The 14,291-nt window shown below is 39.5% G+C and overlaps 1 protein-coding gene across 4 annotated transcripts in view; it reads left to right on the plus strand.

Annotated features, from left to right (window-relative positions):
• Positions 1–14,291, plus strand: part of KIF16B (kinesin family member 16B) — a 613,875-nt gene that overhangs the window by 124,653 nt on the left and 474,931 nt on the right. For all 4 annotated transcript variants that reach the window (XM_082252310.1, XM_082252311.1, XM_082252312.1 and 1 more), the window contains exons 11-12: positions 3,088–3,153; positions 5,801–5,860. In XM_082252310.1, coding sequence (XP_082108436.1) covers positions 3,088–3,153; positions 5,801–5,860 — 126 coding nt within the window. The remainder of the gene's footprint in view (positions 1–3,087; positions 3,154–5,800; positions 5,861–14,291) is intronic.

The following is a 14,291-nucleotide window of genomic DNA, read 5'->3' on the forward strand; positions in this document are numbered from 1 at the left end:
CATGGTCCAGCCATTTTCTTCTCCCCTGCAGCCCCCGCTCACTGACACAGGGGAGCCAGAGCCGCAGGATTATGTGACTGGACCAGAGCGGACTAAAAAAAGGTAAGTATAGAGATTCTTTTTTTTTTTTACACAGGGTAGGCAGAATAGGCAGGAAGGGGGGGGGGGGGACATTTTAGGAATAGTTAGTGTTAGGCTTAAATTCCACTTCAAGGGAAACATAAAGCCAAATGCAATGATGGAGTCTGTAAATAACAAAGCAATCTTGGTGGATAGAAAAAAAATAAAGAGTCTTTATCTGCTGACACTTTACTTCAAGTAAGTAATACGCTTTTTGTATAATATGTCAACAGTATGCAGTGTTGTGAGATACTAAATCTGGGCAAAGCATTACTTGTGATAAGATCGTGAAATACTTTATAGAAGAAGACAACGGAGGCAATGCACTGTAGAGCTTTTAGCCTTTTACGAGATGTTAAACAGTGTTCTATCAGCATTTGAGATTTTTAACAAGGTTCCGGATTCCATAATCTTATACACAGACTTCCACAACGACAAGCTATAAGATCGTCATTTGAAATTTATGGAAGTGGAAGGTGTGGAAGTGACAGCCTCTCCATTTTCCCTTTCAAAGGCAGAAAGGACTTTGAAAGCACCAATATTGATGCTTCCAACACTCTTCTGTGTTAAACAGATATATATATTGAATGCAAAATAAATGACCAAAGTGAAAATTACCCCTTTGCCCCGAGGTTGGGGGGGTGGGTTCCTTATGGTCCACCTCAATGCTACCTGAGCCCTTTTTCTCATTACTCCAAATGTTGACACGTGATGTTGATTTACTAAAACTGGAGAGTGCAAAATCTGGTGCAGCTGTGCATGATAGCCAATCAGCTTCTAACTTCAGCTTGTTCAATTAAAGCGGAGCTCCACTACCCCTAATTATTATTATTTTTTTTTTTAAAGCACCCCCGTGATTGTCAGTATATGCACATTAATATTTGCATACTAATCTAAATGCTATCATGCTAGGTATTTCTAAATTTAGTAATCTCTTACATGATCTCGGAAGCAGGCAGAGGCCATCTCGTTTGCATTTCAGGAGTTAGGTGCAGCTGCACCTTCCGAACTCGCGCCTGCGCAGTAACGACACTGCGCTGTGCAGTTGATTACAGGTTGCCATGTTGTGATCTCTGGTAGTCAAATACTGTGATATTTCATTATTAGGCTTCCTGAAGACTTCTGGGATAGAGGACACTGGTTTCCCAGGAGTTAATGGGAACACCTAATGACATCATTGCCTAAGTGGCCGGGACAGAAATTTCCCGCCCGAAGATATAAAAAGAAAGGCATTTTGAAAAAAAAAAAAAAGCATGTATTTAGCACTGTACACTGGGAGAACATTGGAAACCTAGAAACTTAAAAAAAAAAGTGGAGCTCCACTTTCGGCTTTGAAAAAAAAAGTGTTTGGAACTTTGTGTCCAGCATATGCACAACGTTCAAGGTCTGGTTTTCTATTAACAAAAAATAATAAGTGCACATATATTGGCAGTAAACAAAACCTGCATTAATTATTTTTTGTAAATTTATGTAAGGCTTCTGTGGGCTTCTTGTCCGTACCTCTGTACAGGCTTTAACTTGTAGAGCTGGAGGTAGTGTCAATGGATCATTAGTGCAGTAATACTGTGTCCCATTGAGAGCTAGGCTAGAAGTCTGCTATGGTACCCAACAGGACTTGTAGTTTATTCATTCAAAATATCTGTGAATGAATGACCCGGCTGTGTGGGTGAAAAGAACCCCTGCTCACTGTCACAAGGGAATGTTTAGGTGATGGGGGGGGGGGGAGGGTTTCATTTTCACCATGTTACATGTTTCATGGTCAAAAAGGTGGAGCTAGCCTTTAACTGTTAAAACACCGCACAGTATATACAAAAATATATAATTTTACTGATAAATGCAATATAACATTATCTAAATAAATACATTTTTATTAAAGCCTTGTTCACATTAGCGCAATTTCAAATGTGACTTAAGTCGCACAGAATTGCAGTTCAATGGAGATCACATTATTCTTTATATTGCCTGTTCACATCAATGCAGCATGACTGCAACACAATTTTGAAAAGGTCTCAATACTACTTTGGTACGACTGCAACGTGGTTTGGTACCATAGGAATCCACCAAAAATGCATGTGCATGCATTGTTGCTGCCTTTTTTGCCGGGTTTTTGTACCGACCGGTGTCCTTACTACCAATCCCCATCTCTGCTGTCAGCCATGCATTCCCGGCTGACAGCCAAATGTAAACTAAGGAGAGAAAAATTAAAAAATACTGCATGGGGTTCCCCTATAAAATACATAGCGAATCTGAAGGGCCTAGTATGGATTTTGGGGAGACACCATGCCAAAAGCCATGCTAGTTCCTTCAGATTTGCTGTGGATTTAATTGTGCTGTGGGGTCCCTCCCCAAATCCTTGTGACCCTGTTGCTTGCTGGCACCAAATGATACTGCTTCCCCCCCCTCCCCCCCGCCACTGGAGTAAACATGCCCATATTTGGTCAATGATGATATTATCGTGTGGGGTCACCAGGTGAAGTAATTGACCATATATGGACATACCCAAAGGACCAAAGTATACACTCCATGTTGAAGGCATGTTGTCTGGTATGGCCCCTTCCTGGCTTGCCAGGCTGCATGAGCAGAAAAGGGTCGGGTATGTTTTTTTTTTTTTTTTTTTTTTTTTTTTTTGCATGGGGACACGTGACATTTTATTTATTTATTTTTTTGCTTGGAATCTCCCTTCAAATCCATACCAGAACTGAAGGAGAGCACACCATTTTAATAGTTGTTTTTTTTTTTTTTTTTTTCAGTATGGGATTCCCCTTATGGTCACCTTACTGTATGGAGTGCCCTAACAAGTATAATAAATGACTGAACAGGAAAAAAACAAAACATGTTATCATTAGACAGTGCCCATTAAAATAACCTAGAAAGAGATTTTATTTTCTTTTTTTTGACCAGTGTCTGTGTGTGTGAACTACAGTTAAAAAAAAAAAAAAAAATTTCAATCTCAATTTTATATTCTAGATTGCACTCTTGGATTCCCCAACAGCTTTAAGTATGGAAGAAAAACTGCAACAAAATGAAGCCCGTGTAAGTAGTTTCAAAAGCGTCTTCCTCTATCTTCTCTGTGCAGAAATACCTTCATAATTTATACAGAACATCTTTTGAACTTGGGTGTAGAACACAGAACTTGGAGATTATTACTTAGAAGCAAGTGGCAGAGGTGAAATTCTGCCTCTAGGATCTTCAAAGGTCGAGCACATCATGTCCAGGAAATTTTAAACTAAGATTTTTTCGTGATGGGAATTTAAAGTGTCACAAAACCAACATCATAAAAAAACTGTCAATAAATGGTGTATTACATGCAATTCATACTCGATTGCTATGAGATGGATATTCTGTATTCTGCAAAAAACTGGTTGATTTGCTGCTCTCCATCTCTCCCTTCTGTTCATGTCCCCAATTCAGCTAGGGATTTTGCAGCAGTGTTGGCAACTCGGCACATGCTCATTTTTTAAGTGATATCTATGCTGAGCATTTCCTCCCTATCACATATGAGCAGCCCATGTGACTATAGAGTCACACGTAGGTGTATACATAGTGGTAAATGATAGCCTATTCCCTCCCTCCTCCTCCATGCCCGCTAATGCCAGCTAAACACAAAAGGGATGGGATATTACATGTAGATTAATGGAGGCTTCACCTGCTTCAGGCTGGAGGGGTGTGACACAGCCTGTGACTGGCAGAAATCCAACCACACTTTATTGCTAAAAAATAATAAAGATTTGATTTCAAACATATATTTGTATGCCAATTTAAACTAGTTTATTGATATTAATTATTTATTTCTACTCTGTATTCCAAAGTATTTTTTTGTTATTTTGAACACATGACCAGCAGCAGCAGACTAGAAGCTCCTCCTGCTTATGTTTCCCTGTGGACAGACTGAGACCGAGCTGGATCATGTGACAGTTTATATATCGATTAGAAAAAAGGTTCTAAGATGTGTTTTTTTTATTTATTTATTTATTTATTTTTTTATATAATTACAGCGCCATCATCCCAGAAATAGAAGGGACAATGTAAATTAAACAGTGTTTAGATCTTTAAAAGGTGTTTAGTATCACTTTAACAGCAAAACACCTTCCCACTTCTAGACATTGTAATATTCAAAATTTTTCATAAAATTCCATAACATCGGCTAGCTATGGTGTTTTTTTGCCTGCTGATTTGCTGCTTCTCATTTTAATGTATAGTTTTTTACATACATTTATTATATAGCAGACTTTTATTTTGGAGCCTTTTGGAATAGAAATATTGGAATTTTCATTAACAATTCTAGTATACTTACCATTAGCTTTATTTTTTTATTTTTTAACTAAGTGTTGTAGTTTCTTACAAGCCTACAGTATGTCACAAATGTGTATTGTTCCTGAAGCAAATGGCAGTATGTGAAATAAAGTAAGGAACTGCAACCAGCTGTAATTAACCTTCCCTCAATTATGGCTTCAGTTCATGGAAATGTAATCAGTTGCAATGTATTAGGATGCTCCTACATTTGCAGATTATTGGAAGATGCAGTTATACAAGGAATCTATGGGTGCATATACTGTATGTGTCTCTTTTTGCTGCTTTCATTGCCCCCCCCATGCAATATGATCATCTGGTGTCTACATGGAATCTCTCTAATTTTAATTTAGGCTGCCCCTATATAAAGTAAGACAGAAATGCTGTTTCTTCAGTCCTTTAAATGCAACACATTGGAAAAACTTCCTGTATGCAAGTCCCATTTCTTAAAGTGGAAGTAAACCTTCCTATCGTTTTCAGCCAAGGAAGCTGCAATCTTGGCCTCTGTTTAATCTTTAACTCCCATAATGCTGCACATGTGATCAGGTATGACACCAGCCATTGGATGGTTTGACAGTTTGGTTAAGAGCACAACCAATGTGACAGTTCGTTACATTCCTGACACGTGTCAGAAATGTAATTGTTTTTTTAAACTGTTAAATGGATGGATTTACTTACCCTTTAATTTTTCCCTGAAGAGTGTAGAGAAATAGCACAAAAGTCATAAGTGTTATTGTGGGGTGAAGCTGCAGCAGGTTCTGATGATGGAATGTTAAATGTATTAAGATATAGATTTAATACGATTATTAAACAAGACCCACACAAAAACACTTGATAGGTGGTTGGTAGTATAAATAGTTTGAGTAACGTTCTGCTTAAAACACTTTAGATTTAGGGGTTTGATTTACTAAAGGCAAACAGGCTGTTCACTTTGCAAGGGAAATTGCACTGTGCAAGAGAATTTTCCACAGAGCTTAATGAATGTGGTGAATGTCCACTTTGTAAAGAATACCCAATCACATGCAAGGAAAATAATAACTGTATTTTTGCTTGCATATGATTGGATATTGGAAGTCATCAGAGCTTTATTTCCTCATCTTCATCTGACGTGTTTGGCTAACACTAGCCTTAGTCAAAGCTGATATGACAAGTATTACGTGACTGTAAGAAACGTGTAAGCACGATTGCGTTTCCTGTATTCATGATGCTCTGTAAATTTACTCAGCAAACATATTGATGCCACTGGCATTGTTGCTGGGTATTTTCTAGTGCTGGAAAAAGGTGCTTGGCTTGCTCTATAAGTGTCCAGGCTGCTTGTTGGGATGGAGTGGTTTCACGTGATTTCTGTTTTAAAATGTGCTATTACTAAAACTTATCCACTATCTTTAAGGTTGAAGAGTTGACTAAAGAATGGACCAATAAGTGGAATGAAACCCAGAACATTTTAAAGGTAGGACTGTGACATAGAAAATATACATTTAAATTGGTCTTGCCAAGAAAAGTTATAATTGTATAGATGTACTGCTTGTCCAGGTTTTTACTAGAGGCCTAAATGTGTATATACCACTAGTGCCAAATATGAGACCTTGAACCCATACCACCTTTTGGAAGAGTTTCTGTGTATTCATTTCTCCTGAAGTAGGCCTGTGTATTCATATCTCCTCTCCAGAAAAAGGGCTGTGCACTGATAACACCTCTCCAGAAATGAAGCTGTGTAGCCTTTTCAACATCTCCAGAAGAGAGGTTGTATATCTATACTATGTCTCCAGAAATGGGGCTTTGTACTGATGCTATCTATCCAGAAATGGGCTGTGTGCCCATTCCACTTCACCAAAAGCGGGGTTGTGTAACTATACCATCTCTCCAGAAGTTGGGTTTTGTACCCATATTACTGCTTCAAAAATGGGGCTGCGTAACCACCATCTCTTAGGTAGGGCTGTGTTACTGTTCCATCTCTTCAGAAGCGGGATCTGTACCCATTCCACATCTCCAGAAGAAGGGTTGTCTATCTAGACCACCTCTCTAAAACTGTGTATCTATACCGATTATACAGAAATGGGACTGTGTACCATTCCACCTCTCCAGAAGTCTGACTTTGTACTCATGTCACCTTTCCAGAATTGGGGCTAAATACCAATACCACCTCTTCAGAAGAGAGGCTGCATACACATACCAAATTTCCAAACGTTGGGGTATGAATCAGTACCAGCTATCCAGAAATGGGCCTGTGTGTCCTTTAAGTGTCATTAAACCCAGACTATGAAAAACTCTCATTGCATGCTATATACCAAAGTGGCATACTTACAAAGCCACTAAATCATTTGTTTTGTGTAAAGTGAAATATACCTGGTTGATCCTGCCTTCAGTTGTCCCTTCCATCTTCCCTGTGTCCCCCTTTGCAGGCTGAGATTGTGTAGACAAGCTGGTGTCCTCTACTGAGCATGCTTCTATTTCAGTTTCCTTCTAAGATATTTCCTCCTTTTTCTTATCTGTCCAGCCCATGTGACTATAGAGCCACACATGTGGGCGAATAAAGAGTGGTAAATGACACTCTCCTCCTTCCCTCTGCCTCCTTTATTTCCCCCTATTGCTAAACAATATGGGTCAGGGTATAGTAAGTTGATTAATTACATTCACTAATAAGCTCACAAAAATGCTTAGCTTTAATATAAATTAGTTTTAACTTTTTATAATGTAATTGCTAGTACCTGGAAAAAAAAAAGCTGCAGATGCCGTTTGAAAAAATTGAAAATGAGTGTCAATCATCTCTGACTCCGCCTACACCATATTAATGCACAAAAATATACACATCTGTTAGATAAAGATTTATAGGGTGCTATAAAAATGTTTTTTGACATTTTACAATTTACTTTGAATTGCTCTTCTTAAACTGGACTGGCCAGACACAGACTCATGTAGAGAGCATACATCAGCACTGTAATACAAGCCCCTCTCAAGGATCTTTCTCAGCAGATGCCAAAGAACAGGGAAGTCGTGACCAACACAACAGTGCTACAGGAATAAGTTACTTAGAGGATTTAAAGAAAAAAACAAAAAAGACAGTGCCATGATATATATGGTTTATGTGAATGAGTTATGACAAATTAAGACTTCTCTGTTTGGTATCGCTTTAATAGCTCTTTAAATGTGGGTTTGGGTACCATATTGAAAGTGGAAGGAAATGTAAAAATTTTTATTTTTTTTCTCTAAAGCTACAGATGCATTAAATATCCTCAAAAAGTTAATTTTATTTCAGTAACTCAATTCAAAAAGTGAAACTCCTATATTTTATATAGATGTGTTACACACAGAGTGATATATTTCAAGCATTTCTTTTAATTTTGTTGATTACGGCTTGCAGCTAGTGAAAACCCAAAATTTAGTTTCTCAGAAAATTTGAATATTACATAAGACCAATAAAAAAAAAGGTTTAAATACAGAAATGTTGGCTTACTGAAAAGCATGTCCATGTACAGTATAGTATGCACTCAATACTTGGTCAGGGCTCCTTTTGCATGAATTACTGCATGTACCAATGTGGTGTGATATGGAGGTGATCAGCCTGTGGCACTGCTGAGGTGTTATGGAAGCCCATATTGCTTTGATAGCGGCTTTCAGCTTATCTGCTTTGTTGGGTCTGGTGTCTCTTGTCTTCCTCTTGACAATAACCCTAAGATTCTCTATGGGGTTTAAGACAGGTGAGTTTGCTGGCCAATCAAGCACAGTGATGCCATGATCATTAAACCAGGTATTGGCACTTTTGGCAGTGTGGGCAGGTGTCCTGCTAGAAAATGAAATCGGCATCTCCAAAAAGCTGGTCAGCAGAGGGAAGTATGAAGAGCTTTAGAATTTCCTGGTAGAGGGCCGCGCTGACTTTGGACTCGATAAAACACAGCAGACCAACACCAGCAGATGACACGGCTCCTTAAATCATCACTGACTATAGAAAATGTTGCATTTCATTTGGAAATCAAGGTCCCAGAGTCTGGAGGAAGAGTGGAGAGGCACAGAATCCAAGTTGCGTGAGATCCAGTGTGAAGTTTCCACAGTCAGTGAGGATTTGGGCAGCCATGCCATCTGCTGGTGTTGGTCCATTGTTTTATCGTGAGACTTGGGAATGGAGTGCGTGTTTGACAGATCGACTGGTAATTTCCTGTACTTGCAGGTTATTTAAAGGGATAAAACACAGGAAAATGTGTATGTATTGCTTTGAGATATGCTTTTAGTGTACTGTTTAAAAAATATCACAAAATGAACAGTACAACTTAAAAAGATGTATCCGTACATGTGATGCATTGGCATCTTTCTCAGTAGCATGGTAGTTTACAGCTGGCGCTAATGATCATTAAGGTGCTGTCTTGGGAATAGTATAGCAGACTTATTTTAAGACAGTCAGTCCTAACTAATATAGAGTAACATTTTTTAACCTTTTTCACCCAAATGAACCCTTGAAATAATTTTCAGGTTACAGGGAACCCCTGTTAGGAGTAGTCCATTGGGTTCATTAAGAAAATTCCCCTGATCTTGGTTATCAGTAGGAAGAATGCCCTTTTGGAGTGGTGATTACAACCAGCAAAAAAAGATCATTGTTTTCTTGCGACTGTCTCTTCCCAGTGGCGATGGACCTGGAAATTTAAAGGCACCATTAGATGGGTAGTCAATTAACACAGCCCATGGTACTCCTAGCAAACCTCTGGAGGAACCCTGGTTGAGAATGGCTGAAATAGAGTTTTAATTTTTTTTTTTATTCATATTTTTTTTAAAATTAACAAACCGAGAACGTTTCACAGGACATTGAACAAATAAAAGAAAAGGCTCGAGAGTAGCAGCAAATCAGTAGCATACACTCAAACAGAGCAAGAGTATAATAGGGCACGGGTCATCTCAACTATAGAAACTGCAACAAATCTATCCAACTACTGTTCCAGAGATGAAGCCGTCTTCCTCCTAGAAGACCCTACAAAACATTACCAGATCAAGAGAGAAATCGAAAGAGAAAAATAATTCAAGAAGAGACGTAGGCAGAAAAAAAAGAAGAGTCAAAAACTCCCCACTCTCAAATGCATTCACTGCTGATTGAAAGGCTGGGTGACAGGGGAGTTATCATAGGGGGTCCTGTAGATGCCAAAGCTCCCAAACTGCTTTATGGCTTTCCACTGTGTCTGTAAGGTGTGCTGTAGGAGATTCCATAAATTCCACATCCTTAACCCTAGCATGTAATTCCACAGAAGTTACACCTACACCGCCGTGAGAATATGGGGTGCCAACTTCTTAGCAGTTTTGGACAATTTAGGTGGAAGCCATCCCACTAAGAAGACTTTAGGAAGGAAAGGGAAATCTAAGTTAAACAAGCGTTAAAGGTTTTGGACCATCCTCTAACATGGTTCTAAAAGCGGACAGTGCCAATAAACATGTAGCAAGGTGCCTCAGTCCCCGCCGCATCTCCAACAACGATCCGAGACAGTATGATATATAGCTAAAGCGCTGTGCGAACTGTTGCCTCTTTATAAATCCTGTAAAATAATAATAGCTCAGAGGCGCAAAGCAGTTAGATGCCAAAAGTAAAGTATTTTATAAGTATTCTCCTTGTAGAGAGTACAGATTGAACTTTTAGCCTCTTGGGACCCCAAAGGCCGCTCCTTGCCAATTTCTTCCTCCCATTTGCACATGTAGGTGTGCTTTCCCTGAGTGGTTATAGAGTACTTCTTTTTTAGGAGCTATAAATATCGGAGATAAAAGCTTCCTGAGATGAACCTGCAAGGACCAGTCATTCAAAGGGGGCCAATTTAGAGAATTGCAACATGGGCGCGATTGTATACGCGTAATGGCGTATCATAGTAGGCTCGACGGGGAAGGTCATGCTCCTCTCAAGGAGCTTCCAACGAAAGCATTTTCCACATTCTAGGATCGATTAGGTGGCCAAAATTTTAATAGTTGATTCAACATCCAGGGGGAGATCATTTGTGGGGTAAGACTATCTGGCACTTTAGGATTAAACAAAAAAGCTGTCAATAGGAAGGCCTGTGACGTAAGAGCATATTTATGTTTAAACACAGTCTGCCGACTAATGACATAGTATAACAGTACATAAAGTTTTTTGTGCAAAACACCTGTGACCTGCGCTCAGAGTGGTGTAAACTTTAGTCCACCTTGTATATTCCTGTAGCTGTGGACACGACAACCCAGAAAAAAATGCTACGGCCTTGCTGCCCCTTACACGACCAGGGAAGTCTGGAAACACTGTAACAACATGGCACTCCTTTTATATTTCCTTTTACATTGGCTTTATGGCAGAAAAACCCTCTGTCCCTCCCTTCAGATATATATTCTGTAATACGCATCATCATCCCTGATTGCATTATCTCTCCAGCTACACACCTTTTATGACTGCATGCATTTACATTTAAAATCTATGACTATTTACCTACATGGAGACGTATGTTTCATGATTACATTCATTTGCATTTATAGTTTAAGATCATACCCTTATGGCCATACATTTCACACTTTTCTATATATAACTGTGTTGCATCCTTTTTAAATGTTACATTATTGCACATTGTTGTAATACCACTCAAAACATTACACGGTTTCACTCTACTGTGTTGTACCCTCTGACCTAAATATTTTTAGGGGGAGGCACCCTCCACAATGTATATGACTTCACTACTGCCCCCTAATGTTGTGGGCGGGCGCCCCTTGTATACGCCCCCAGGAGGAGGGCCTTACCCCAATCTGTGTCTTGTTTCAAATGTCATTGTCTAGTATATAAGTAAGGGCCTGGACGTGCACTTTTAGGCTCTGAGGAAGAGGCTAGGCCTCGAAATGCGTTAGCCTTCAAGAATCTAAGGGACTACTCATCCTCGGATACCTTTTACTGAGGACTGCGTTCCTTTTGTGACATGCTTTTAACAAGAACTCGTTTGTGAGTATTTTTAATCCTTCTTTTTAAATAAACCATCCAAATGATAATGCACTAGGCCGGTGCGCCCTTGTGTTTGTTTGTTATGACATAGTATGCAAGAGAGAGGAAGAGGGCACGTCCGCATTCCACAACAGGATTCGGGTGGACAGGGGCTATCCAAAGTTTATCAATTTCAGTCCAGTGTTAATTTTGGCAGCAAATTTCAATTTAGTTTTAGTCTTAGTCTTAGGACTAAAATGGCATTTTAGTTTTAGTCCTATTTTAGTCTTCTGCAAGTGTTTTAGTTTTAGTCGTATTTAGTCGACTAAAACTCCAGTATATTTTAGTCGACTAAAACGCCCTACATTTTAGTCGACTAAAACTCATTTTAGTCATCTATAATCAAATGAGTGTAGTTCAATTGTAATTTGTAATGCATTATTTAAGCATTTCTCTACAATTTCCAAACTCATTATATACTACTGCTGGTCCTTGAGTGAAAAATCGAATATGTTATTATTTATGCTTTGAGCATGCACCAGTGTTAATTTTTGGCAGCAAATTTCGATTTAGTTTTAGTTATAGTCTTTTGACTAAAATGCCATTTTAGTTTTAGTCGTATTTTAGTCTTAAGACTAAAATGCCATTTTAGTTTTAGTCGTATTTTAGTCATCTGAATTGTGTTAGTCGACGAAAACGTTTTAGTCGACGAAATTAACACTGTTTCAGTCCAGCAGTTATGCTGGGTGAGTAACCCAGGAGGCAATCCCAAATAAAGTTCGGAAGATCCCCCCTGCAGTTGCTTAACCACTTAAGCCCCGGAAGATTTTACCCCCATTCCGACCAGGGGGTATTTTGCGATTCGGCACTGCGTGAATTTAACGCACAATTGCGCGGTCGTGCGACGCTGTACCTAAACGAATTTGACGTCCTTTTTTTCCCACAAACAGAGCTTTCTTTTGGTGGTATTTGATCACCTGTGCGATTTTTTGATCACGCGCTATAAACAAAAAAAGAGCGTCAATTTTGCAAAAATAGCAATATTTTTCACATTTTTTTTATATGAAATTCCCCCAAAAAAAAATGTAAAAATCAAAATTTTTAAAAATTTTCGGCCAATTTATTTTATGCTACCTATGTTTGGTAAAAAAAATCGCAAAAAGCGTATTTTGATTGGTTTGCGCAAAAGTTATCGCGTTTACTAACAAAGGGAAAGATTTTTGTCATTTTTGTTGTTTTTTTTTTTAACGCGTAATGGCGGCGATCTGCGATTTTTTTTTGCGGTACTGCGACATTGCGGCGGACAGATCGGACCCTTGACTGACATTTTTGACACTTTTGGGGTTACCAGTGACATTTCTACAGTAATCAGTGCTATATATATGCACTGTTACTGTAAAAATACACTGGTAGTGAAGGGGTTAACTTTATTTGGAAGGGAGGGGCTGTGTGTGTCCCTAGGGGCGTGGTTTCTACTGTGATTGGCTGTGGCTCTAGCTGTAAAGACACTGATCAACGGATCTACATACCAGATCCGTTTTATCAGTGTCTTTGCAGCGAAGAGAATGACAGGCAGTTTGTTTACACAAGCTGCCTGACATTCTCCCTCTCCCCCGCCGATCGCCGAGTGACCGGCGGACATCGGGTCCGCTGGTCACACGCGCGGGGGGGTCCGTGACCACGCGGGAGCGGGAGCGCGCCCCGGGGGGCGCGCGCTCGCTCCCTAGACCCTCACAAGCAAGCAACGTAGCCCTACGTTAGTTTGCCTGTGAGGGGCTGACCGCCGACGTAGATAGTCGTGCCGTGGTCGGCAAGTGGTTAAGGTGTGCATGAGAGTTAGGAAACGGTAGTGTAGCATAACAGGACAGAAGCTTGGGCAATATAGTGAGTTTTTAATTCTTAAGTGCAATAAGTCATAGAAGCCATTCAGAATAGGTCTTGCACTGGTCCCCCTTATCTTGTCAGGTCTTGTAACAAATAAAATCACCAGTACCCTGCAAGGGAAGTATTCGTTTATTCACCTCTTTGGTGGTTCGTATTTCATACCTCTGCTATTCCAGTATTGCAGCCTCTGTAATTCTTTTGTGACTGTTTGATCCATGAGTCAATACTGAGTTGGGTAGTGACATATGAGCCAGAGGGAAGAACTATGGCACACAGTTTCAGACACAGCCATCCAACACTTCTGGAAGTATTGAATGCTAAAGACACTTAGACAAAAGACAAAGAGGCTGCACTGGAAACAGACAGCACTAGAGAGGTGAGTATACTACTTGCCCTTTCAGGCAGTTTTTATTTCTTTAGAGACCTGAGTTTGGATTTGTAATTGGTCCTGCCCCTATTGCCAGGACAGGGCCATCCAGTGCCCAGGAGGAAGTTTTAAACTGCCCCCTCCCCACCTGGTGGAGGGAATGGGGCAAATAGTGAAAAAATTATATAAATGAGCTGCGGCAAAAAAATACATAGGCTTAACATACATAACAAATAACTTTCTCTGTAGAATGCTGCACTAGCAAAGAAGTGATAAATTAAATACCATGTAAACTGAAAATTTATACAAATCTATAAATAGTAAAATACACAAATTACAAAAAAGTGTAAAGTTTATAAACTATAAATTATATAAAGTTAATGCATAAAGCTGAAAAAAGTCCCACACAAAATATAGTGAATCCAAATTGATTCCGGGATATGACAGCACAAAATCTGCATAAGTCCCAAATCTGATGTCCAAGCAGAGGAAACACAACGTGTCCTTTCACCCAACATGCAAATATGTTCACCAGAGCTTGTGTGTCTCTCTAGTAAAAGAAGTCCGAAAATGCTTGTGTGAAACCTCACTGCATGATCCACTCCAGCCGGCCTCCATTGGAAAGGTTGAACAGTTTTCTAACATTTAGGGTCCCAAAAATGAAGAAAAACAGCACCAGGCTCACATTGTGTAACATTCTAGGTAGTACTTTATTAAAAACAATGC

This window comes from Pelophylax lessonae (genome assembly GCF_965119305.1).
Source record: "Pelophylax lessonae genome assembly, chromosome: 3".
In the NCBI taxonomy this organism is placed as follows: Eukaryota; Metazoa; Chordata; class Amphibia; order Anura; family Ranidae; genus Pelophylax; species Pelophylax lessonae.